Below are 25,149 nucleotides of genomic sequence, written 5' to 3' on the forward strand. Positions count from 1 at the left end.
AAGAGGGAGACGACCCTTCCCTTCCTTCTTTCCTTTACCCCCCAGGCATTTGGGTGCCTGCCTTAAGCTATGCCGTGAGGGGAACACAGAGAGGGCCTGAGTCTGACCTGGTCCCTGTCTGCCAGGAGCTCCTCAGTCTAGCTGGACAGCCAGACACCAAAAGCAGGAAAGACAGCACCGTGTGGTGAGGCCAGAACAGGAGAACATGCAGTTCTGAAGGGCACAGAGAAGGAAACTCCTGCCTTCCTGGGCAATCCAAGCAGGAGTCCCAGAGGTGACAGTTAATATGCGTTTTCCTGGCGAAGGTGAGAAGGGCCTGCCAGGTGGAGCAGCAGCCTGTGCCAAGGTGGGGTACAGGCAGGAGCAATAGGGGGCTGGTGCAGCTGAAGCAAGCCGGGGGAGGAGGGGTGACGTCTGGGGAGGCCAGGAAGGTGGGTGCAGTGAGGTCACATGGCCTCCTGGGCCAGCTGGGGAGCAGGAACCTCATCCTTGAGGCAGGTGGTGATGCCCCTGAAGGTTTGCAGGATGGGCCCCGTCAAATGTGTGGCTAGGAAGCCCCCAGCATGGCTATGTAGAGGCTGGGCTGGAGATGCCAAGGCAGAGGCTGCTCCACGAGCCTTTGGCCAGGAAAGCCGCTACCAAGGGCCTGGCCTGGGGCTGGGAAACTCTTTTGCCATGGATTTGGCAGGAAGATTGATGGCCTGCTGCTGGGCTTGGGCTCGGCCTCAGAGGCCCCTGAGTCGGCTTCGGGGGGCTAATGAAATGCTTGGAAGAGCAGATGGTCATAGTACTTTGGTTTGGAGAGAGCTGTGGGTCCTGTAGGGCCACAGGCAGGCACTGGGGGCTGGAGGAGAGGCTGAATGAGCTCTGGCCATTCTCCGAGGCCCAGGAGAATCCACCCAAACTGAGCCCCCTGCAGGATCTCAGGCTGGGCCTGGGGCAACCTGGGGGTCCCGGCAGGAGTTGAGTTGGAAGGAGGTCTGAATTCTGCAGCCCTCTCATCCTCCTGTTTGTGCAAACCTCTTAGGGAGGGGCCTGCAGCGCTCACGCTTGAGCACTTACTAGGCAGAGTTCTTCTGCAGGAAGAAAAGGCAGAAGCATGGGGGGTTGGAGGAGCCCAGAAGGCCCTAACCCAGCTTGGGCAGGCAGGGAAGACTTCCTGGAAGAGCTGGTGCCCAAGCCAAGTCCTAAAGTGGGAGTTAATCAGGGCAGATGGGGAAGGGAACGGTGGAAGAACATGGGCACAGGCCATCTGGAGTCAGGAACAGCATGGTGGGCCGAGGGCCTGTGACAGGTACGGGGAAGCCCCAGCAGGAAGTGAGGTGGGAGTGTTGGGGACAGTTGCAAAGGGTTCCGTAAATCCTCTCTGAAACTGAGGCCGTATTTTGCCCTGAGGGCAACAGGGAGCCACTGAAAGGTTGTAAATAAAAGAGTAAACTTACCAGATTCCCTCTTTAGGGAACTTTCTGGCGGCTAAGCAGGTTTTCCTGGGGAGGAGGGCAGAATGAGATGGGGGTGGGGAAGGGACACCAGTTAGGAGGATGGTGGGAGTATCTGGAGAGACGAAGGCATCTAAGACGTTGATAGTGTGTGGGGATGTGTGGATAGACAAGGTACAGTAACTGGAACTGTGTGACAAAATGTTAGGGGGCGTCCCAGCTGACATCCCAGACTTCTGGCTTGGGCTACTGGAGGTGGCAGGGGGCACAGGTTTGGGGGGAACACGCTGAGAATGAGGGGGCTGGGGGGCACGGTGGGGAGTGTCCACAGGGCACCTGCTACACCCAGGCCTTGTGCTTGGCCCTGGAATGTGTCTCACCCGCTTTAGAGCTTGGAGATGGAGAAACTGAGGCTCTGAGAGATTAAGTAACTTGCCCAAGATCACAGAGCTAGCCCAAAACAGAGTTGGGTCTACCTCGGGTCTGTCTGGTCTCAGTTCCACGGTCTTTAGGGAGAAGAGGCAGGAAGGAGTTGGTTGGAGCAGAGGGAGGAAGTTCAATGTGCCAAAGTGTGTAACAATGGTAGCGGGGGCTGACACTCAGTTCTGGGCAGGGTGAGCGAGGGGAGGGCCCTGGCACAGCCGCTCAGCCCCTCACGCTGCCTCAGGCTGGCAGGAAGGCATCATCCATCAACTTCGAGGTGTGTACCTGGGGACATAAATACCAATTAACCACCCCGAGACTTCCTGTTATGAACACCAGCGCCTCGGCCCTGACGCAGGGCTCATTTGTGAGCTGCCGGTGGGATCCAAGAAGGCACGAGGCCAAGAGGAACAAGCTGGCGGGGAGGCGGGGGGATGGCTTCTGGCTTAAGTGGCCAAGACTCTGATTTACTGGGGCATCTGCTTGATGCCACGTAGTGGCTCAGGCTCTGTGTAGGGGTGATACTGAAGCAGGAGGAGGGGGGGTGCAGAGGGCGCCAGCTTAGAGTCCCTGGGATGCTGGGGAGGGCCCCGGCCCGAGGGTTTGATGGATATGAGGCGTCAACACAGAGTGGTGGTCGGGGCAGAGGTCAGGGCACGGACCTTGAGCCCCAGGGTCAGGTTTGAACCCTGGCTCCCGCGCCTCACGTCCCTGAGCTCTCTGTGCCTCAGGGGCTTGCAGAGCTGAGCTCTGTCAGAGCCAGGCTCCATTCGAGGCAAACCGCCCTGGGTGGCTCCCCGGCTGCTGCTGACTCTGTGTGACGTTGCAGGAGTGGCGTCACTTACCCACCTCTGCCCCTCAGGGCGAGCCGGCGGCCAGGTGCTGCTGTGTGTGCCTCGTGCCATCCTCCCAGGCTTCCAGAGTGGGAGAAAGCCACCAGGCTGGCATGGGCCAGTCACAGGGACAAGAGAACACTCTGGCCCCTGGGCTGGGGCTTTGGGAAGGACTCTTGCTTCTGTGAGCCTGGTTCCTTATGTGGAAAGGGACTCGATCAGATCTGCCTGATGCACTCCGTGTTCGCTTGAGAGCCAGCATCAGGGGGTCGGGGCTGTCGTTCCCTTTGGGACCCAGAACTGGGGGTGAGCCAGGGACTTCATTGGGATCGCCCGGGCATCAGACCAGCTTCCTGACCCCCTAAGCCGGCCTTGGGCTCAGCATCTGAAGTGGTCTGGGAAGCAGGCAGCACTGGTAGGGATAGTGGCTTTCTCTCAGAGGGGCTTTTCCCTGGAGCTCTTGGTGCCTGCTCTGGGTAAGAAAGCACCTGACCTCTAGGGTGGAGGTGACAGCCTGCCTCACGTGGTTTCTGCCACCAGGCGAATCTTCAGACCTCAGGACCTCTGCAGCCTCGCCCCACCTCCCTCTCTGGCCAACCTCTCACCCTCCTGGGCCCAGCACTTTCCACAGTCTCCTGGTCCCACCACCAGCTCCCCGCCTGTCCTCCAGCCTCCAGGCCTGGCTCACGCAATTCCCTCCCCCTGCCCAGCTCTCCCACCACCCTGGGAGGCTTGTAATAGTGGAGGCAACTGCCCAAGATCAGCAAGGATCACTCTAGGCTCACCAGCTCGGACTGTCCTTTCTCTGACCGCTAGTGATCATGTGGCAGCTTTGTCCACCAAGCCCACTGTGTCATGTGCTCGGCAAGAAAAGGGCCAGACTCTCCCCGCACCTGAGCCTGGTCAAGGAAACAGAGATGTTCACTCAGTAAAGTCCAGCACTTACTTCCTACCGACTGTGTCCTAGGGGACACTGGTGGACACTGGCACTTTGGAAACCTCGGCAGAGGTTACGTTAGCCCTGGGCTGGGCCTCACACACCAGCTCTCTGACCTCAAGCAAGTTACTTTCTCTCTCTGAGCCTCAGTTTTCTGCATCCATAAAAAGGCGGCGGCAGTATGCTGGCTACCTAACATTTTATCCCAAGCACCAAAGCAAAGGACTTGTATAAAGGGCCTTTATACAAGTGGCACCTTGTAGGTGCCTGCTTGGCACCTGTAGGAACTCGGCAAATGTCATCCCCCTCAGTTTTAGGAAACTCTGCTTTGGGGAAGGCTCTAATTTCAGGCGTGGTGGGAACAGCATGAGCTTTGGGGGTGGATCCGGGTTCCAGCCCAGCTGCCCAGTTGGGTCACCCCGGCAAACCTGCATTTTCTCTGCTATCAAAAGCAGCGAGGCTAGTTATCTGGAAGGATGGTTGTGAGAACTTGGGAACATTCTTCCCTAAGCACTCACCGCTCTTTGCCAGGGATTCTGTCCTCTGTTCACAGCCATACTCCCACCTAGAGCACAGCCAGTGTTCAATACGGGCTTCTAACAGGAATGATATGTGAGGGCTAGAGCAAAGGACCCTACCCAGAAGGTGAAATCAACGGAGGTGGATTTCTTTTTCTTCCCGCCAGCCCTGCCTCCTCCCCTCCTCCTGCTCCCTCCACCCCCCAACTCAGTAACTCCCAGAGCAGCTAGGAACGGAATTAACTCCTGTGCGGGTGACCTTGCGGAGTTCTCCATCCTGCCCCCTGCCCAGCTCAGCCAGCTTAGGGCCCACTTGTGTGCTTTCTGACTCACTCCAGTGTCTGGGGCAGACTTTAACAGGCTGGCTCTCCAGACAAATTTGGGGTGGCAGACATTTCCTGGCTGGAAATGGGGTGAGGCAGATTGGCTGGCTGCCTGGCTGTCTGGCAAGCGTTCGATAACTGGCCTATATGGCTGGGGAGGGAGTGGACAATAGCTCCTTCGCTTGTCCCAGTGGCCCATACTCATGGTGATGTGGTTACAGGGCCAGGAGTGGGTGGGCAGGGCACCACCGGGATGGAGGATGCTGCAGGGATGTGTCCTGCTTTCCCCCATGGGCCTGGCTTGGTCCAGGCCATGGACTTGTTAGGAGTCAGCCAGTGAGTCTCTGTGTCAGACTGTTCTAGAAACAGCTGAAGTCATCTCACGGCAATTTCACAAAGTCCCTGCACCCCCCACCCTCTCAGCTCTGCCAATGCAAAGCAGCCTGCCCTAGGGAATAATCGGTCTCAGAAGTATCCAAGCAGTCCCCAGGGAGCCTCTGGCAGGCCCCTTACCTAACTGCTCCCAAAGTTCTATAGCAAGAGTTCCTAACTTTTTCTGATCATGGACCCTGCTGAGAATGAAAGTTATAGTCACTTTTGTCAGAAACACACGTGCACACTCTTCACATAAAGTCTTGCACGGTTTCAGGCGGTTCATACCTCTCTGAGGGCCCATTCATTGAACCCCTTAGACCTGAGGTTGAGAAACTGCTTCAACCCTCCAGGGTGATCAGCTCCAGGGGTATGGCTATGAGAGGCCCACAGAAGCAGGTCCCAAGAGAAGGGGCCCACCGACATGGAGGTCCATTCTCTTCCACCCCTACCTCCCCTTTGCCCTGACTCTCCCCTGCCCAGCCCCAGCCACGGGCCAAGGGGCCAGTGTCCAGGCACCAGCACCAGCAGAGCCCCTGCAGAGGACAAACTCAAACGTGCTCCTGGACCTGAGTGAGCAAACTCCCTCAGAGAAAAGCCGACCCCCTCCCCCACTTCTCCCACTCACCCCTCCCCTCAGTGCGCCCCGCCCCCCGCCCCTCCCTCACCGGACTCCTCTCAGCCTGCCCCTCCCCCACGGGGCTCCTCCCCTCAGCCCACCCCTCCCTCACGGGGAGCTCCTCCCTGCCCCCGCCCCCCCACAGCACCCCTCCCCCCTCGGTACGGTGCCCCGCCCCCACGGGTCCCTCCCCCACAGTGCCCCTCTCTTCACTCCGCGTACACAGGCAGCCACTTCACTCTGCCTTAGCAGCTTGGGCCCCGTGGAAACCTGACTGCTTCCTCTGCCCCTTTCTCTCCCGGGGCTTGGGGCTAACACCACACTTTCCCTCCCCCAACCCTGTCGACCTGGGGGGGTTTCTCCTCTCACAGGGTCTTGAAGGCAGCTCCCAGCCTGTGTCTCCTGCCCATAAAGGCCCTTTTCTTTTCTCTTCAGGGTCTGGGGAGCAGATGGGTGCCATGGGTTCAATTCCCATGTGATCAGCCTGGGCTTTGGGGGACAAGCTCCCCTCTGAAAAGTAGCCAGGATTCCAGTGTGCTCAGACCGCAAGTGGTGCAGGGCCAGGGTGGACTGGACAGTGACCTGGGGAGTCTGTCTTTACTCTGTAGTCAGAGCCCCGCAGAGGGCCCAGCGTGGGGCGGGGGGTGCTCTGCCCTCCGCTCCCCTCCTGTGGCAACCCCCTGCCCGGACCCCTGCGTGTCCACTGCCCACAACAAGGGATGCGTCTGCTCCTGCAGGGGCCAGAGTGGGGTACCTCCTCTACAGTGAGTTCCGTGCCTCCATGAGTAGGTTCATTTCCCGTCACTGCTGCAACCAATGTCCACAGACTCAGTGGCTTCAAACAACACATCTTTATTCTCTTACAGTTCTGGTGGTCAGAATTCTGAGATCAGTCTCACTGGGCTAAAGTCAAAGTACCAGCTGGTTCCCTCAGGAAGCTCTGAAGGGAGCATCCATTTCCTTGCCTGTTCTAGCTTCTGTGGGTGCCTGCATTCCTCAGCTCTGACCCCCTCCGGCTGTATCTCCTACTTCCTCTCTGACCTCCTGCTTTCCTCCCGTAAGGATCCCTGTGATTACATGAAGCCCACTGGGGTAAGCTGGGAGAGTCTCCTGGTCCAAAGATCATTAATGTAATTATATCTGCAAAGTTCCTTTTGCCTGATAAAGTAATATTCACAGGTTCCTCAGATAACAACACGGACATCTCGGGGGGCCACTATTCAGCCTACTACAACTAGGCTGCAGAACAGACCGCCTCACGGTGCTCCAGGTATTTCAACGACTGGGTGAAAAAGGCTGGGGCTTTTCTGTTTTGGGTTCCGCAGGGTCCTTCCTAACCTTGTATTTCTAAGGTCTAGGCTTCACCAACCCTCCTTTTCAACCACAGAAACTCACTGCGATGTCTCCTTGAAAGTCAGGTGACAAGTCTAAATCTAAGTGCTGGTGAGGGGTGCAGGGCCAGCCAAGAAGCCCCCGAGGGTGCCTGCCTTCAGCCCACACCCTGCCGGCCGCAACAAGCCCCTGGCTGGGAAGGGACACAGAGAAGGGTCTGGGGCCTGCCGAAGGTGCCGGGGAGGCCCCGAGACATGTGAGGCCGGCTAGGACAGTGCACGGCGGCCAGAGCTGAGGCGTGGCTGCAGTGCCATGGGAGCAGAGGAAGAAGCTGGGGGCTGTGGTCCCGGCCTACAGAGATGGTACAGGCCGTGGCTGGGAGTGGCTCTGAAGTTGGTGAGAGAGCATCTCTGCCCTGTGGCATCTGGGGGCAAGGGCCTCACCAGATAAGTGCAGCTCCAAAGTCCCAGACACTGGGCTTTTTCTTGGTACCGAGAGAGCGGTGGGGGCAGGGGCGGGGCAGCGGCAGAGCGGGAAGGCAGGCAGCCTCTCTTGCTACCTCTTCTCCATGTTCTGCATCTGCAAGCTGAGGGACGTGAAGCTGGCCAGGAGGTCGGTCACTTCATCCACCTGTGGGACAAAACCAAGGCCCTGTCACAGGTGCCACGACAGGCCCAGGTGTCTCAGCCCCCAGATCTCCACCCCAGGGCCACAGATGTGGAGGGTAGGCATGGCCTCTCGTCCCAGGACATGTGGTGCCTTCACTGTGGTAACTACGGAACAGCCGCCCGACCGATAATCCTTGACTCCAGGTGGTCTCAGACTGCCCCAGAGACGAGAGCCACGGGGCATGAGGAGCTTCAAAGGAAGTGGACAGAGGCTTTGAGGTCCACAGTGAGCAGAAGCCCCCAGCCGTGGCCTCTCTCTATGGGAGCGGCTAGCCATGTCACAGCACGGAGGGACTGGCCCCGGGCTCCTGCCAGGCACCGGGCCGGGCCCTGCAGCTGCCGCTCACCTGCTCTCTGGTGCTCGTCATCTGGAGGCGGGTGCAGAGGCTGTCCAGCCGTTCCCGCTGCTCGTGCCGCCCCAGGCGCTCCAGGTACTCCCTCAGCATCTGGATGATCTGGAATGAGGGGTGGGGCTGAGCCGCTTGGGTTCCAGCTACGCGGCCCCCAGAGCACTGCCAGTGGAGCAGAAGCCAAACGGGGTCGGCCTGAAGCACCCAGGAACCCTCGGGCTGGAGGCAGCACCTGCCCAGTGCTTGTTCGCTGCTGCTGGCCCAGCACGAGGGGCACTCACCTGCTTCACCTCCAGCCGCACAGCCTCCAGGCACTGGGAGTGGCCTTCCTGTAAGATGTTCAGCTTCGACTTGGCCAGGTGCAGGGGCGTGCGGCCAGCCCGGTCCAGGGCATCCACGCGGGCCCCTGCGGGAGCAGGCCAAGATAAGCACGGGGGGCGTGAGGGCAAGGGAGGAGGGCAAAGGGGAAGGGAGCACATACCTCCTCGTAGCAGGGTAGTGATGACAGGGACATGGTTGGTGCAGGCCGCTGAGGAAGAAGAACAGGGACCTGAGAGTCCAGGACACCAGGGCTTGGCCCTGCATACCCTTCCGAGGGAGCAGGACTGTGACTCCCAAGTGTGCCTGCTTTGGGTCACACCTCCAGAGACGGCATCACCAAGGCAGCCATGGGGCGGGTCCAACTCCCTCCCTGTACAGCTAGGGAGACTGAGGCTGGGAGATGGGACCTGCCTCACTGTGAGCCACAGTGTGGGGCAGCCATGGGGCAGCCACAGAACAACCACAGGCTGCAGGCTCACCTTCCCTAGCAGAGCCCTGCTGATCACGCAGCTGTGCCCAGGCATGGCCCCCTGGTGACCGAAGGGGAAGGCCAGGGGACACACAGCCTGGGGGGCCCCCGGGGCTCAGGTTCTCCCCAGATGACAGGAGATCCTGCTGGCAGTTTGCAGGACTCCAGGCTCTCCATCAGAGGAGCCCACCTGTGCTGCAGAGAAGGGTGTGCTGGAGGCTTCTCAGGCACTTACCCAGGTGCAGTGGCGTGTTCCCCAGCCCATCTCGCTGGTTGGGATCAGCCCCATGGTCCAGGAGCAGCTGCACTGGAAACAGGAAAACCCACGAGGAGCTGTTGGAGGACTTCTATGGACTGGACCCTAACCCCCATCCCTAACCTAGCTAAAGAGGCTTCCTCAAAGTGTGGGACACTGAAAGCAACATGGTTCTCTATGTTGTTTTGTTCATTCATTCAGTCATTCATTTATTCATTCGCTCACTCCCTCATAGGGTTTATGTGCAGGACTCTTGAGGGCCAGGGACCGAGGATTCTGGGAGAGCCTTCTGGCCTATGCAGGACTACGAAAGGAATGAGCTTTTAAGCATTAAAGAAAGTTCTTTCTTTTTCTTTTTCTTTTTTTAAAGATTTTATTTATTTTTTTAACACAGAGAGAGAGACAGCGAGAGAGGGAACACAAGCAGGGGGAGTGGGAGAGGGAGAAGTAGGCTTCCCGTGGAGCAGGGAGTCCGATGTGGGACTCAATCCCAGGACCCTGGGATCATGACCTGAGCTGAAGGCAGACGCTTAACGACTGAGCCACCCAGGCGCCCCTAAAGAAAGTTCTTTCAATAGCAGTGGCTGCTAGTGAAGGTTCTCAAGGACACTTTCTACTCTTTCCACAGCCAAGTACCACAGTGGGAATCAGGGATGATGCTGATCATCCCCCTCCCTGAGTCTCTATGCCACCTCTAGGGTGGGCTGTGGTGTCGCCAGGGCACATCAGTTATCCAGATGAACGTGCAGGTAGACTAATGCACATGACGTGGCCAGGCTGAGCCGCACACCATACACAGAAACAAATGTGAGACGCATCACAGACCTACATGTGAAAGCTCTAAGTCCGGCTTGTAGAAGAAAACAAGACTATATCTCCACGACCTTGGGATAGGAAAAGATTTCTTAAAGAGGTCACAGAAATGTCAACCATAAAAAAGAAAAGATGGACACATTGGATTCATTAAAATTAAGAACTTGGGTTCATCAAGACACCACTCAGAGAACAAGGCAAGATCAGAAAAGTTAAGTCATTTATATTTGATAAATGATTTGTATCCAGAATATATAAAGAATTTCTACAAATCAATAATTAAAAAAGACAACCAGGCAGCTTGTTTTAAAACGTGGACAAAGTTTAAAAAAAATAAAGATAAGATTAAAATAAAACGCGGACAAAAGACTTGAACAGGAACTTCACAAAAAAAGATACAACAATGGCCAATATGTACAAAAGAGGCTACAAGAATGGCCAATATATACATGCTCAACATTTGGGGCCACAAGAGAAATGAAAATTAAACCACAATGAGATGCCACATGCCAGAATGGCTAAAATTCAAAAGAGACAATACCAGGCACCAGCAAGGCTGGGAGGAAATGTGGAACTCTTACACTGCTGGTGGGAGTGTGTGCTGGGACAGCCACGAGGGGAAACAGTGGAAGTACGTACTACAGCTAAATGCACTTTTTCCCTGGTGAGCCAGCAACTCCACGCCTGAGACAACAGCTAACACAGTTAAATGCTTATATCCACAAGTCGCAGGTACAAGAATGTTCCCAACAGTGTATTCATAAAAGCCCAAACCTGGAAACCATATAAACGTCCATCAACAGTAGAATGGGTGAACTGTGGGACATCACACAATGAAATACCATCCAGCAAGAAGAAAGAAGAAACTCCTGATACAAACAACATTCAGGGATGAATCTCAGGGATGTAAGTTTGAGTGAAAGAGAATACAAAAGAGAACATACTCTATGCTTCCATCTATGTGAAATTCAAAACCAAGAAAACTCATCTATGGTGAACAAGGTCTACACCGGGGTAAGGACTGGAAGGGGCATCAGTAGGCTGCTGGGGTGCTGAAACTATTCTTTCTTCTTTCTTTTTCTTTCTTCTTTTTCTTTCTTTCTTTCTTTCTTTCTTTCTCTTTCTTTCTTTCTTTCTTTCTTTGTTTCTTTCTTTCTTTCTTTTCTTTCTTCTTTCTTTCCTTTTCTCTTTCTTTCTTTCTTCCTTTCTTTCCTTCCTTTCTTTTCTTTCTTCTTTTCTTCCTTCCTTCCTTTTCTTTCTTTCTCTCTCTTTCTTTCTCTTTCTCTCTCTCTCTTTCTCTCTCTCTCTCTCTCTTTCTTTTTCTTTTTTTTAAAGTAGGCCCTACACCCAACATGGGGCTTGAATTCATGACCTTGGGATCAAGAGTCACATACGCTAATGCCTGAGCCAGCCGGGTGCTCCTGAAAATCATCCTTTTTTTTCCATTTTAAAGATTTTATTCATTTATTTGACAGAGAGAGACACAGCAAGAGAGGGAACACAAGCAGGGGGAGTGGGAGAGGGAGAAGCAGGCTCCCCGCTGAGCAGGGAGCCTGATGTGGGGCTCGATCCCAGGACCCTGGGATCATGACCCGAGCCAAAGGCAGACGCTTAACCGACTGAGCCACCCAGGCACTCCTCCTGAAGATAAGATCTTGTTCCCAGTGGTGGTAATGCCGGGGCATAGATACAGAAAGCTCACCGTTTATAAGTTATACCACATGCGAAAAGGACTTTAAAAAGGGGGAAGGAGGTTTGTCCTGCTGGTGCCCTTGGCTCTGAGTAAATGTTGCCTGAATGTCTTGAAGGTCTGGCCCTAAGCCTGGCTGTGCAGACAGCAGATCTTCCCCCAGCACCTCTGGAGAGATGCTCCTCGGCCAGCCCTGTTCCCTCCCTCCTGCCCAGGACTCACCGATCTGGTCGTTGCCATTGCAGGAGGCGAAGTGCAGAGCTGTGCGGCCCTTGTCGTCAGCTGCGCAGGGATCAGCGCCATCTTCCAGAAGCTGCTGCACTGACACCACCAAGACAGAGGGGCAGGGGGACAGAGAGGCAATGCTAGCTAAGCGGCGGCCCCCAGGGCGTGAAGAGGGATGCTCAGGGGCACTTCCCGGCAAGGCATTGAGAAGGCAGGGGAGAGCTCTTCCCGCTTGGATGCCAGCCTCACAGGAGATGCCAAGACAAGGGACTTGTTCTCCTGAAGGCATGACTGAGGACCACAGATTCTGGCTGCTCAAACTCTGAGTCTAGGGACAGAACATCATAGAAGGGTCTTGGCCCTCAGAGTCAGGAGTTCCAGAGTCACAGAAATCCCGAGCACAGACTCTGGCCTCACATCTACTTGGATACACATCCATTCCAGTCGGACACAGCTGCCTGAGCTGTTGGGCAATGCCTCCTTTGCTCCTGGCAGGTGGCCCGCTGGAGAGGCCAGAGTGCAGATGTGGAGCCGCACCGACTAAGTCCCAGGCTAAGCTGAGTAACGAAGAAAGGAGTATGTTGCCAACAGCATGGGGCAGTGGAAAGAGCTGGGCTGGGAGTAGGAAGCCCTGAATTTGGGTCCCAATTCACCAGCAAATGGGAATAATCGCCCTGCCCATCTCCAGAGCTGCTATGATGAGAATAATGGATGTGAAATGCCTTCTCTGCAAAACATGGAGCCATTATCAACTGTGAGGCATTACGTGCCACATGCGTATGTTCAACTGAAATGTAGAAATTGCTGCCAAACATCATTTTAGAGCCACCAACAGTTTAGTCTCTGCCAGCAAATCTCTCGAGGACTCCAGACAAAGCCCAGAATCCCCTCCTCCTCTTTCTCCTCAGGCTCAGGTGGCCACTCCAGCTCCCGCGTCTCCTCAGGGCCCTGTTCACCCTGCTACTCTAACATGAACAGGCTGTGCCACTTTAGAGCGTTGGAGCGCACGTCGAGCACCAGCCTGGCACCAGGCACCTGTCTGCTAAGCCCCTTGCCCACCCAGCCAAGCATCGTGTCCATTTCACAAACCAGGAGAAGTGTCCCATTCTGTGAAGCGCCCCAGGTACACTCACCCGGCTACCAGGAGGCAAAGCTGGGAATAGAAACCCAGGCTTCTCTAGCTCCAGAACTTCTGCCTCTTCAACTAAATACATAACTTCAGTTTTTCTGGGGGTTTTGTTTTAGAAAAATGGTATCACTTTATATTCTTTGTCTCCAATTCTATTGTTTTGTTTATCTTAATACCTAGGATCAAGATCGGACTTGTTCAGCTCCATGAACGCTGTTGACTGATTGAAGAAATGAATAAAGGTGGTAGGAAAAGGTTTATGAGAGTGGAAGAGAAAGAAGAGCTTCCGGTCAGCTCAGTACGTTCACCAAAAGCTAGCCGGCCAAAGAGGTAAGAGAGAGCTAAAAGAGTCCCCTCTCTGTTAGGACTTGTGCAGTGAGTCTTCTTGGAAAGCACTTCGAGAAGTCATCAAAATATGCACACCTTTGGATGTGATAACCCCATACCTGGGAAATTATCTTAAAAATGAAAAACTGGGGCTCAGTCGGTTAAGTGCCCGACTCTTGATTTCAGCTCAGGTCATGATCTCAGGGTTGTGAGATCGAGCCCCATGTCAGGCTTCATGCTGAGCATGGAACCTGCTTAAGATTAAGATTCTCTCTTAAAAAAAAAAAAAAAAAAAAAAGATTCTCTCTCTCCCCCTTTCCCTCTGCCCTCCCCACCAAAAGAAAAACCATGGTGCAAATATATGACTAACTAAGTAACTCTTGCTTTGTTCCTCTGAAGGCATAGTGGGCATCCATTACAAATTGTGGTTATAATTGGAGAATGGAATTATAAGGTAATTTCTGCTTTTTACCTTATAAGCTTAAAAAAAAACATACAGCCATGTTGTCATTCTGTCAATAGGGAAAAAAAGACGTTTCCCTTTTGAAAAAAATGAATGGTTACAAAGACTATGAAAAGTTATGCGGGATACAAAATTGTGTATCCGGCACAGTTTGTAAGCCCATAAAGAAAATTTCTCTGCATAGGAGAAGAGACTAGGATAGTCACCAATCTATTTACAGAGGTTAGTTCCTGTGCTGTTTATGGATGTTTTTCTTGCATATTTCCTTCATCTCCCAAACGTTTTAAATGATTTAACAATAGCAGGGCATCAATTTTGTGTCCATTACAACTGCTTAACTATACCAAAAACCCAACAAACGTACAGAGAAGGAAAAGGAAATGCAAACCATGAGAGAAAAGGAGCAGAGCCTAACCCCACAGCCAGGGTCACCAGCAGAGTCCTGCAAGAGCCTGGTCAATCTGAGAGCCATTTAGATTTGAACATGGGTGTGTTAGAGACTCTGACTGGAACGTTACAGCATTTCTGTCAAAACACTGAAACCACCATGTGAGTACCTGATTCAAGATGAACTAGGCTTTCTGTGGAAGGGAAGTATAATTCAAATATTCTCCAGCCACACACTAGAGATATTCAAAAGAGAACACTTATCATTTTTCCTTGAAAATCTATCTAGGTTGCTGCTCAAATAGTCCAAAATATTAAAGTTCACGGAAAAGAGACCAAAGTGAAGAGAGCTGGGGTAAGGGAACCATTTTAAGGCCCACAGTTTAACACCCAGCCCCCTGAGGTAAATGACTTCCTCTCCACGCCGGCTGTAAATGGGCTCTCTGATCCCATGGCTCTCAAGCAACGCTCACGTCTTCTCTGTTGACCGTAGCACACCACTACCACCAAACAGAATGATGTCCACTTGAGGTAGGTAGGATCACAGCCCCCAAGACGTCCACGTCCTAATCCGCAGAGTTTACTGGACATGTTACCTTATGCAGCAAAAAAGACTCTGCAGATATGAATAAGGTTAGGGACCTTGAGCTGGAAAGATCATCCTGGATTATTCAGGCCCAAACTAATCACATGAGTCCTTAAAATCAGAGCACATTTCCCTGCCGTGTGAACCAGAGACACAGCAGTGTGAGGACTCAGTCAACTGTTGCTGAAGATGGAGGGAGAAGACTATGAGCCACGGAGTGTGCGTGGCTCCTAAAAGCTGGAAAAGGCAGGGAAACAGGGTCTCCCCTAGGACCTCCAGAAAGAAATGCAACCCTGTTGACATCTTGCTTTCAGCGTGGTGAGACCTGTGTTGGATTTCTGACCTCCAGAATTATGTGCTAAGAAATTTGTGTTGTTAAAAAATAATAATAATAAATATTTTTAAAAAGAAATTTGTGTTGTTTTAAACCACAATGTGTGTGGTAATTTGTTGCAGCAGCCGTAGAAAACTCAGATCTGGATAAAATTACAAGTTTTCCCCTAGAACTTGTCCTTGTACCTCTGATGCTGCTACTGTCCTGTCAGCCAATGAATGCTGGGGAGCAACAACAGAAAACCAGAGTGGCGTCCTGCTGGGAGCCCCTCCCATTCCCGTCCAAAGTTCTGTCAACTTAAACAACCACTGGCCCAACTACCACAAAGCCTCGGTGAGCATTGAAGGTGGTGGCTCTGTTCCGACAGTGGCTCTGCTGGCAGCTAAAGCTGACTGTCCATTCCCAGGACCCGGAAGTTCTAAAAAGCTCCTACCCTGCTGCTGGCTGCCAGGGACACAAAAGCAGACATGGTCCCAACATCAAGGAGCCCACAGAGTGATCAACACTATGACATCAGGAAGTTCAGGGTGACAGAAAAGCACGGGAAGAGGAAGCATCTAAGTCAGACTTATCTTCTGAGACATGATTACAGTTATAGAATATATACAATGAGCCTAGTCCACAGGGTGAGCGGGCATACTGAATTCAAGCACTGTCTTCCCAGGAATGGGTTGCCCGGATTTTGCTTTCCCTAACCAGCCCACAGAGCTAGACCTGGCTTTGCACACTCACCTGTTTCCACATCGTTGGCATTGGCCGAGTCCCTCAGCCTCTTCAGAGCTGTGAAGAGAGGAAAAGAGTTCCAGTTAAAAACAAAATAAAACAGTCATGATGAAGCTGAAAGTGGATGGCTGCCTAGTTAATCCATAGTTCACGCATGACAGCATCTAAAGGGAAAGAAAGGCACCAGGATACAAGAGACACTGGGAACAAGGAAAGCCTGGAAACGTGGCAGAGCCACATTCTGTAGCAAATCCTTCAAGGCCTTTGGAGCCAGATCTTGGCTCTGCCTCTTATAGTAGCTGGGTGACCTTGAGCAAGTGAGTTAACCCTCCTGGGCCTCAGGTTTATCATCTGAAGGAAAAAAAAAAAAAAAAAGTTGAGCCCTGACCTAACAGCCTGGAGTTGTTGTAAAGACAAAATGAAATGTTTAGATTGAAGCTCTGTTAGTCGGTTACATGGATAATCTTAGATTCTCCAAAAGAGGCCATTCCCAAATAACTTACTTAAATTTGGTAATTCCTAAGCAGAAACGTTTTTCTACTACAATGACACTACCTCTGTATTAGAGGCTAATAGAGAACAATGCCTTTGTCATTGGAGAAATGGTCAAAATTGCAACCCAGATACATTTAATGATTCCTTACTTTTGTATAGCACTTTATGGTTTATATAGCACTTTCAAAATCTCATTTAATCTCTACAGCATCACTAAGATATGGGCGGAATCACAGAGGGTCCTAAAGGGGACACTAAAAAGCCCCATTCTTAAATCTTTCAGGGCCTTGGTTTCCATGTCATCCACAACATGTGAAAGACAATACAGTGGACATAAAAGAACAGGAGTTTGAGTCTGGCAGAGGTGGGTTCTGATTCCAGCACAGCCACTTCACTAGCTCTGTAACTTGGAGCAAGGCAATCTCTCCGAGCCTCAGTTTCCTCTTCCATATAATGGGGACAGTATCTGGATCTCATTGAGTTACTGTGAGGATTAAAAATGATCACATACCACCCAACAGTGTTTGTCACACAACAAAAGCAGAATAATCGCTACGGATTCATCACCTTACTTAACTCTGGCAACGTCCCTGTAAAGCAAGTATTGCACTCATTTACAGACGAGAAAACTAAGGCTGAAAGAAAGGTTCTACAGTTTGCCCGAGGCTTCAACGAGGTAGAGGAGTCCAATCCCGGTCTGTGCATTTAAACAAGTTGGTAGAACTTGGCTACAGGCTCTGGCCTCCCTTCTCTGATAATATAAGCATTCGCCAGTACCCCAACTTTTTTTTTTTTTTTTTTTTGATCTACTAATAAACGCCTGGAGTCATGAAAAGTTTCTATTCAGGAATTACCAAGTGCTTCAAGACCGTCTCTTTCACATTCACGGTCCTCAGCCGCTCTACATCCTGATTACTACTAGAAGGAGACTCAGGGGTCACTGTGGGCCCGGAGCTCAGTCGTGCGAGTACCCCGTCCTGGTCGGGGTCAGGGGAGGTCAGGGCCCCGCCTCCCGCCGCGCTCCTCACCGTGCACCTCCTTGCCCGTGGGCCCGAGCCGCCGGTGGGGCCTGGCGGCGCGCCTCAGCCGCCCGGCGGGGATCTTACAGCGCAGCTCATCGCGGGGCTCCGCGTCCTGCTGCCACAGGACATGGAGGTAGCGCAGCGGGGACTGGGCCCCGCCAGACGCCCGGCCTGGGAGGCCCGCGCCGCCGCCCAGCGCGGAGCCGAAGTCCGCGAAGGAGAAGAGGCCCTCGGGGCCCGTCAGCGGCTCCGGCGCCACGGCGCACTCGCCCTCCGAGCTCGAGCGGCCCGAGCGCGGCTCGTCATCCGCGCCCCCGGCGGCGGCTGCCATGGCAACGGCTCCGCGCGGGCCTGGCCGCCGGAGCCTCGTTCCCGACCGACCAACCGACCCGCTTCCTCCGCCCAAAGCCTCGCTGTCAGCGGGCGAGCGGGCGGGTCCGGCCTGCAACTACGGCAACCGAGCGAGGGGCGGGCTCCCGTCTCCAACAGCCAACCGGGCATAGTTCGGGCGAGAGACTTGAGTTCCGGCAGCATGATTGACGGACCTAAGAACCAATCACAAATTTGAACCGCCCACGCCCTCGCCGTACGTCCCCACCGGAGCCAATAAAACAGCTAAATTTATGACACTCTCTCTGTCTTCCCCCCCACCCATTTCCCCCCACCGGGTCCTGGAAAAGATAACGGGCAGATGCTTTAACCAATAACGTTAAGATAATCTGCAGCCAATCACTAAGGAAAACGAAGAAGGTGCACTGTAGGGGTAAATACAGATACATTTTAAAGCAATGAACGTAAATAAAGGACTTCCTGGTGGGAAGTGCATAGTGTGACTAGGAAAGTGAGGGTCAGACTCGACGCTCGCTGAGGTGCTCACAGCCCTATGGGAGAGGACGGAGCCGCCAACACGGAAGGGTTCCGTGCGCGGTGGATGAGCTTCGCAACCCCTCTGACAGCCAGTACCCTATAAACACTTCTCTAAGGTGGACAAGGAAGACCATCCCTATTCTACAGATGAGGAGTTGAAGCAAGAGACACAAGGGACTTGTTATGGATGCCCAGCTCTCTTCGGACCAGGGCTTTTGTCCAGGAGAAGTTCTTCCTTCTCATTCAACCCAGTAAAAATATAATCTTTCTCTGACAGTTGAAAACCACTTTCAAAATTTGTAGTGCTCTCAGAACACCACTGTGAGGTTTCTCATGGTACTGTATGGAGACAAACGTTGTCTATTTGATCTCCTCTGCCCCGTAACAGGTAAGTACATATATGCCAACTCCACTTGTAGCTACAAGGAAACCGAGGAAAGAAATGAACACTGAATATGTGTCATATTCCACATACCAAGTGCTTGATATATATTATACCATTTATTTCTCCCTTACAAGAACCTTAGCAGGTAGATATTATTATACCCACTTTGCCAATCAGGGAATTGAGGTCCTGAGATGTTACATGCACCCTTGCACAGGGTTAGAAAGTTGAAGAACTAGGATTTGAGCCCCCAAAAGTCCTCTCTTTCCGTCACACTGTTTTCTTTAATGAAGAGCCTGCTGGGAACCTGGTTCCAGAGAGTTTAAGTGACATCTGGGTATTTATACTTTACTCCTGCTGAATGTACCTGGAAATAATTTCATTACTCATTCCTCCTCTTTTTCCACATAATAACCTCCCAAGTCGTCTTCATCCCTCCAGTCTGTCTTTGTAGAATTCAAGATGCACCTGGTGGCTAAGGCACAATTCTCTTCGTGTCTGTAGGATTTGTCTACCCACTGAGTTCAGGTTTAAAGTGCAAAACTTTATCCTAGCAGTTAGCCATTGTATTCCTCCTACTAGTGGGGCTGGGCCTCAGTCAATCTAGTCTACTAAATATGTGTGCATTGGCACAGTCTTTTCATTTGAACAGGATCTCTAAACATTTAGAGGTGATTGTCACTTCTCATTTTTAAATCAACTTTCTTGGGGCGCCTGGGTGGCTCAGTCAACTGTTAAGCATCTGCCTTTGGCTCTGGTCATGATCCAAGGGTCCTGGGATCGAGCCCTGCATTGGGCTTCCTGCTCCGTGGGAAGCCTGCTTCTCTCTCTCCCACTCCCCCTGCTTGTGTTCCTGCTTTCGCTCTCTCTCTCTCTCTGTCAAATGAATAAATAAAGTCTTTAAAAAAATAATAAATGAACTTTGTTGAAGTATAAATTACATAGCCCAACCTTCTGTGTGTTTCAAGAACCACTTGTTATTTGGATTTGAATAGGGTGTGGGTTGAATATGAATCCAGTTAGCCTCAGCCTCCGGGCTTTAGACTGGAACTTGAACCGTATTCCCCCATAATGCCTGGCTTAGCATCTGGCACCACCACACTGTAACTATTTGATTGACTGACTGACCTATTCATTGAATGAATGAATGAATGAATGAGTTAACGATATGGTTATCACAAGACTAAATGATATGATGTGAGTAAAACACAGAGCTTGGTACAGAACTAGTGCTCAAAAATGGTAGCTAGTGCTATTATTATAATAAATAAGGGTAGAATGCAGGCTAGGGCCCATGCAAATCCTATGCAACAGTGGGCCCATCACACTGGCTTGAACTTTTACCTAAGGGTACTACAAGCATTCATACTAGTCATTTTTATTTGGTTAGTCAGCAAATAGAACATGAAGCACTTGGTGGGAGACAAAGGAAATACTTATGTTTGCCTTTCGGAAAAAGCTTCTACCTGGGAATCCAGGGACTTGGGGTCAAAGTCCCATCTGGCCCAAACTCACCTCATGGTGTGGGGTTAAGTGTTTCCTTTCTTTAGGCCTCAGTCTTCCTGTAAGAAGGTATTGTTCTAGGTCAGATAGTGACACTGGCTCAGGCTAGATTCAGTAGGACTTTCCTTTCATTCTTTCCCTCATTCTGTTGGCCTTCACAGTATTTTAGAGCAATTTGAACTGATTGCCAACATTTAAAAATTGAGCGCTTTCACAGACATTTTTTAAATTTCCAGCTTCTTTTAAAAATGGGGAGATACGGCAATACAGGACCCGCCCTCCCACATGGCAACAGATGGCTGGAGCTGCAGAGCAACTTTCCCCTTTAGATGGGACATGGTGTTGTGGCTTGCCACAGTCCCCACCACTCCCTGTTGAGGCTTAAAGGCAGTTGCCATTTATCGCCATATTGTGCTGTTGTTTTTCTTAGGCAGAGTTAACAGGAAATGAATATATTTCTTGTCTTCATTAAACACGGAATAATGAAAACTAGTGTGGAGGGAAATGATCTAGTATCTGAAAATATTTTATGGTGATTGCGTGACTTTTTAATATCATGCTAGAGAATTGCTCGTAAACCCACATAAGAGCCATCTGACTCTCTGGGGAAATTTAACTTTGACTAGCAATTGATTAGCATCCAGTGATGTTTTCTAACTCTGTAAAGTTACAAGTTAGCTTGTAGGAAACTGATAAGATGCAATAATTTTTGCATGTCTGATGAAGGAAATAATCCCAAAGATTACAGTTGTATTATCCTATAGGACATGAAATATGATCAGCAATCATAACTCAGTATTCTTTACTCTTCCCAAATTCTTTCCAAACCAGCTCTGTCATACTGTTAGTTCCTTCATTAATAATTAAATAAGCTTGCTCTTTATTGGTATGAGAATTATTTCTTTAATTTCTTAAAGGTATTAATCTTTTGACAATGACATTTTTAAAATGTGAGAATCGTTCTTTTAGACTAGAGACAGCCCTGTGTTTTCAGAAATGTAAGTGATTATTGGGGCGCCTGGGTGGCTCAGTCAGTTAAGGGTCTGACTTTTTTTTAAAAGATTTTATTTATTTATTTGACAGAGAGACACAGCGAGAGAGGGAACACAAGCAGGGGGAGTGGGAGAGGGAGAAGCAGGCTTACCGCCACGCAGGGAGCCTGATGCAGGGCTCAATCTCAGGTCCCTGGGATCATGACCTGAGCCGAAGGCAGACGCTTAACAACTGAGCCACCCAGGCGCCCCAAGGGTCTGACTCTTGATTCAGGCTCAGGTCGTGATCTCGGGGTCCTGGGATCAAGCCCCATGTCAAGCTCCAAGCTCAGTGGGGAGTCTGCTTGGGGATTTTCTCTCCCTCTCCCTCTGCCCCTTCCCCCCACCCCGCTCATGGTCTCTCTTTCTCTCTCTCTCAAATAAATAAATCAATCTAAAAAAAAGTGATTATTTATTGTGTTAAAAAAGAGACAACAGGGGCGCCTGGGTGGCTCAGTCGGTTAAGCGTCTGCCTTTGGCTCAGGTCATGATCCCAGGGTCCTGGGATCAAGTCCCACATCGGGCTCTCTGCTCAGTGGGGAGCCTGCATCTCCCTCTCTCTCTGCCTGCCACTCTGCCTACTTGTGCTCTCTCTCTCTAATAAATAAATAAAATCTTAAAAAAAAGAGAGACAACAGGTCCCAAAGGGAGTTCCTTGTACTAAGCCCTACATCAGCAAACCAAAACTTAATACCTAACCTAACTGCAGCTTCAAACCCACCCTCCACCCCCCAGAATGTAGCCTTTAACCAGTCACCATAGGGTTACCTGGTGAGCACTAGTGAAATAATCTGCCAGATAGAGCCCTTCTGTTCTCCTTAGGAAGGAGACCTTGCCTGCAAGTATACATTCTTCGCAAATAATTTCTTTTTACTGTCCCCTTTCTGCTTTAAAAAAATTTTTTTAATTTACATTATTTCTCTTAAAGTTATAAATCTTACTTTTTTAAAAAAGATTTTATTTATTTGAGAAAGGAGAGAGAACACAAGTGGGGGGAGGGCCAGAGGAGTGGAGCTGACACAGGGCCCAATCCCAGGACCCCGAGATAATGATCTGAACAGAAATCCAGAGTCAGACAGTTAACTGAGCCACCCAGACAACCCCCACCTTCTGCCTTCTAAAACTTTTCCTTTCCTTTTTTTTTTTTTTTTTTAAGATTTTATTTATTTATTTGACAGCGAGAGAGACACAGCGAGAGAGGGAACACAAGCAGCGGGAGTGGGAGAGGGAGAAGCAGGCTTCCCGCCGAGCAGGGAGCCCGATACAGGGCTCGATCCCAGGACGCTGGGATCATGACCTGAGCCAAGGCAGACGCTTAACGACTGAGCCACCCAGGCGCCCCAAAACTTTTCCTGGGCAAGAACAATAGTCTTTTTTTTTTTTTTAAAGATTTTATTTATTTATTCATGAGAGACACAGAGAGAGAGAGAGGCAGAGGGAGAAGCAGGTTCCCAGGGAGCAGGGAGCCTGATGCGGGACTTGATCCCAGGACTCTGGGATCATGACCTGAGCCGAAGGCAGACGCTCAACCATCTGAGCCACCCAGGCACCCCAAGAACAATAGTCTTAATGTCTGCAGTAAAAGAAGGGATACAATTTAGCATGTCAGGAAACAGCCTGCTACTTCACTGTTTCTGTTTTTTTTGCTTGTTTGTTTGTTTGTTTAGTGGACTCCTTGTACCAGATGACCCCTAAGGAACCTCTAGTTCTGCCTTGTAGAGACTGAGCTACTGCTCTCCCAGGGCCCACATAATACTCAGTAAAGGAGGGTGGCAGGAGTTTGTGAGACCATGCTGAAGAGAGCAAAATAAGCAGGACAGTAAGTGAACTATAGACAAATGCAGGTTTCTTGGGAAGAGGAGCTTGAAATTAACCCTGTTGAAGAGACCAGGCAGACTGTAAAATGTAGTGGTTTTTCTGAGTTAGAGAGTTTCCTGCCTCAAATCCCGGGCAAAAGAAAATCAAGAGAATCAGGGCAGCTTTTCAGCTGCTGAATCCTCTCAACAACTCCCCCAGGTAAAATTATTCCAGGAGCTTTTTGGTCTGTCCACAGTTTCTTTGCCTTTGAACTACTGCTTTTCCATTAACAAGGGAGCCTTGCAAAATCAAACACTCTGTAATCAGACCTTTCATAGTCTGTAACAGGCTTCTGGCTGCTTTCAGGTCAGGTTGCATTTCTTTCTTCCCTCCTTCCTTCCATTATTTATTTTTTTCAAAGTTGTGTTTCTAAGCAGGCTTAAGGTGCTGCCAAGCAATGGCCTAAGTTTCATTTCAGATGCAGTTCTACAAATATGGATTGCGAATTGCAAGCAGGAAGTGTGAAGTAGTATTACAATACTAATGAGATAGTGGTTTGGACAAGAACGATGGAAACAAGGTGGTAAGAATTGAGAGGGAATATTTTGAAGGTAGAGCCAGCAAAATGCAGATGCATTGAAATGTGTGGTATGAGAGTCAAGTCCATGGTGGTTCTGAAGGCTTTGGCCTGAGCAACTGAACAAATTGAAGTTGCCCTTAACTAAGATGGGGAATACTGTGGGAGGAAGAAGGGTGAGGTAGAAAACCAGAAGCTCCACTGGGACATGTTAAGTCTGAGGTGCCTTCAGACATGCAGGTACTTACATGGGCCACTGAGCCCACTTCTGGGGTGGGATCTGGGATGGAGATATAAATGTGGGCAGTCAACAGCATATGAGTGATATTTAAACCTACTGGACCGGACAACCCACCCAGAAAGTAAAGGGAGATAGAGAAGAGACCAAGCCCAGGGAGAAGAAGCAGTCCACTAGTTAGTGATTGGAGAGATGAGGAGAAATCAACAAAAGAAAGTGAGAAAGAGGGGCGCCTGGGTGGCTCAGATGGTTGGGACGGTTGCCTTCGACTCAGGTCATGATCTCTAGGTCCTGGGATCGAGTCCTACATCTGGCACCTGGCTTGGAGGGGAGTCTGCTTCTCCCTCTCCCTCTCTCCCTGCTCATGCTCTCTCTCTGTATCTCAATGAATCTCTGTCTCAAATGAATAACTAAAATCCTAAAAAAAAAAAAAAAAAGTGAGAAAGAGTAGCCCGTGAGGAAGGTCCTCTCAGAGCCTTACTATTCTCTACGTTAGAGTGTACATCCTGGAAGAGGTATAAAGTAACAAATACATACATGTACACGAATACACACACACACATACACATAATTAGATGGTTATTAAACAAGGGATCCAAGTTTCTGGTGACTGAAGCTTACCCGAGGAATAATAGAGAATAAGAAATTGCAGGTGCCTGGGTGGCTCAGTTGTTAAGCATCTGCCTTCCGCTCGGGCCATGATCCCAGGGTCCTGGGATCGAGCCCCGCATTGGGCTCCCTGCCCGGCAGGAAGGCTGCTTCTCCCTCTCCTGCTCCCCCTGCTTGTGTTCCCGTTCTTGCTGTGTCTCTCTCTGTCAAATAAATAAATCTTTTTTAAAAAAAGAATAAGAAATTACAAAAACCAAACTAGGTAAGAAAGAGAATGTTTATCTAGTACAAGAAATCACAACACAAATTGTGGGAGAAATCAGCCCATGACAAATTGCAATTTGTAACTTCACCCAAAAAGCTGACAAATAACACAAACATCACAAAGTCCAGAAAAGAAACATGTTTGTTAGTTTTCTTAAACACCTCTATAATACTTTTTCTTTTTCAGGCTGAATATGCTTTGATCACCTCTTTATATGACAACAATTTTGTATCATTTTCCATAATGAGAATGGACAAATAATTTCCTCTAGCATGTTAGATCAACATTTTTTATTTTTATTTTAAATTCCAGTATAGTTAACAGACAATGTTAGATTAGGTTCAGGTGTAAAAAGCAAAGCAAAAAAGCAACACAAGGGGCGGGGCAGGGCATCGCAATTCTAAACAGGATGCTCAGAGAACTGAAGGTGACAGAGCCAGCCTTGCAGGTATCTGGGAGGAATGCATGCATTCTATAATCTACACCAGTAAATGTGAACGCGAAAGACCACAGGCTGATTGTGCCTCACAGGGAAAAGAAGGAAGAGCTGTTTTGACAAGAAGCAGCGGAGGCTGGGTCCTAAAATGGGTTAGACAAATTCCTGGTCACACAGCAAATCAGTAGCAGAGCAGGGACCGGAATCCAGATTTCTATCAGGTGTTGTGGATGGGCAGACGACCGTACGAAGGTCCTGGATCCACATGCTGGTTTCTGCTGGTTTTAAAACCCCATCCCTAACTCGAGGGTTCTCCGGAAGGCGAACCTACCCTACCTCCCGATGGGAAAATGACCTCAGCCTGAGCGTGGCTGCTGCCGGGGTGGG

General features: G+C 50.6%; 1 protein-coding gene across 3 annotated transcripts; it reads right to left on the reverse strand.

Annotated features, from left to right (window-relative positions):
- Positions 1–6,300: 6,300 nt before the first annotated feature.
- On the reverse strand, positions 6,301–17,486 carry ANKRD54 (ankyrin repeat domain 54). Of its 3 annotated transcripts, none has more exons than XM_028115583.2 (8): positions 17,061–17,486; positions 15,547–15,594; positions 11,586–11,684; positions 8,840–8,911; positions 8,296–8,343; positions 8,096–8,220; positions 7,812–7,919; positions 6,301–7,426 (listed from the first exon to the last, which is right to left on the reverse strand). In XM_028115583.2, exons 1-8 carry the CDS (start codon positions 17,383–17,385, stop codon positions 7,352–7,354), a joined length of 900 nt encoding a protein of 299 aa, XP_027971384.1. In that variant the 5' UTR covers positions 17,386–17,486; the 3' UTR covers positions 6,301–7,351. The 3 variants fall into 3 exon arrangements, with proteins under 3 accessions (XP_027971384.1, XP_027971385.1, XP_027971383.1); XM_028115584.2 differs by having other exon boundaries at positions 11,586–11,679; positions 17,061–17,149; XM_028115582.2 differs by having other exon boundaries at positions 8,096–8,343.
- Positions 17,487–25,149: the final 7,663 nt, after the last annotated feature.

Source organism: Eumetopias jubatus, unplaced genomic scaffold (assembly GCF_037043125.1).
Source record: "Eumetopias jubatus isolate StellerSeaLion01/CBP00866 unplaced genomic scaffold, mEumJub1_p1.0 scaffold_8, whole genome shotgun sequence".
NCBI classification, from domain to species: domain Eukaryota; kingdom Metazoa; phylum Chordata; class Mammalia; order Carnivora; family Otariidae; genus Eumetopias; species Eumetopias jubatus.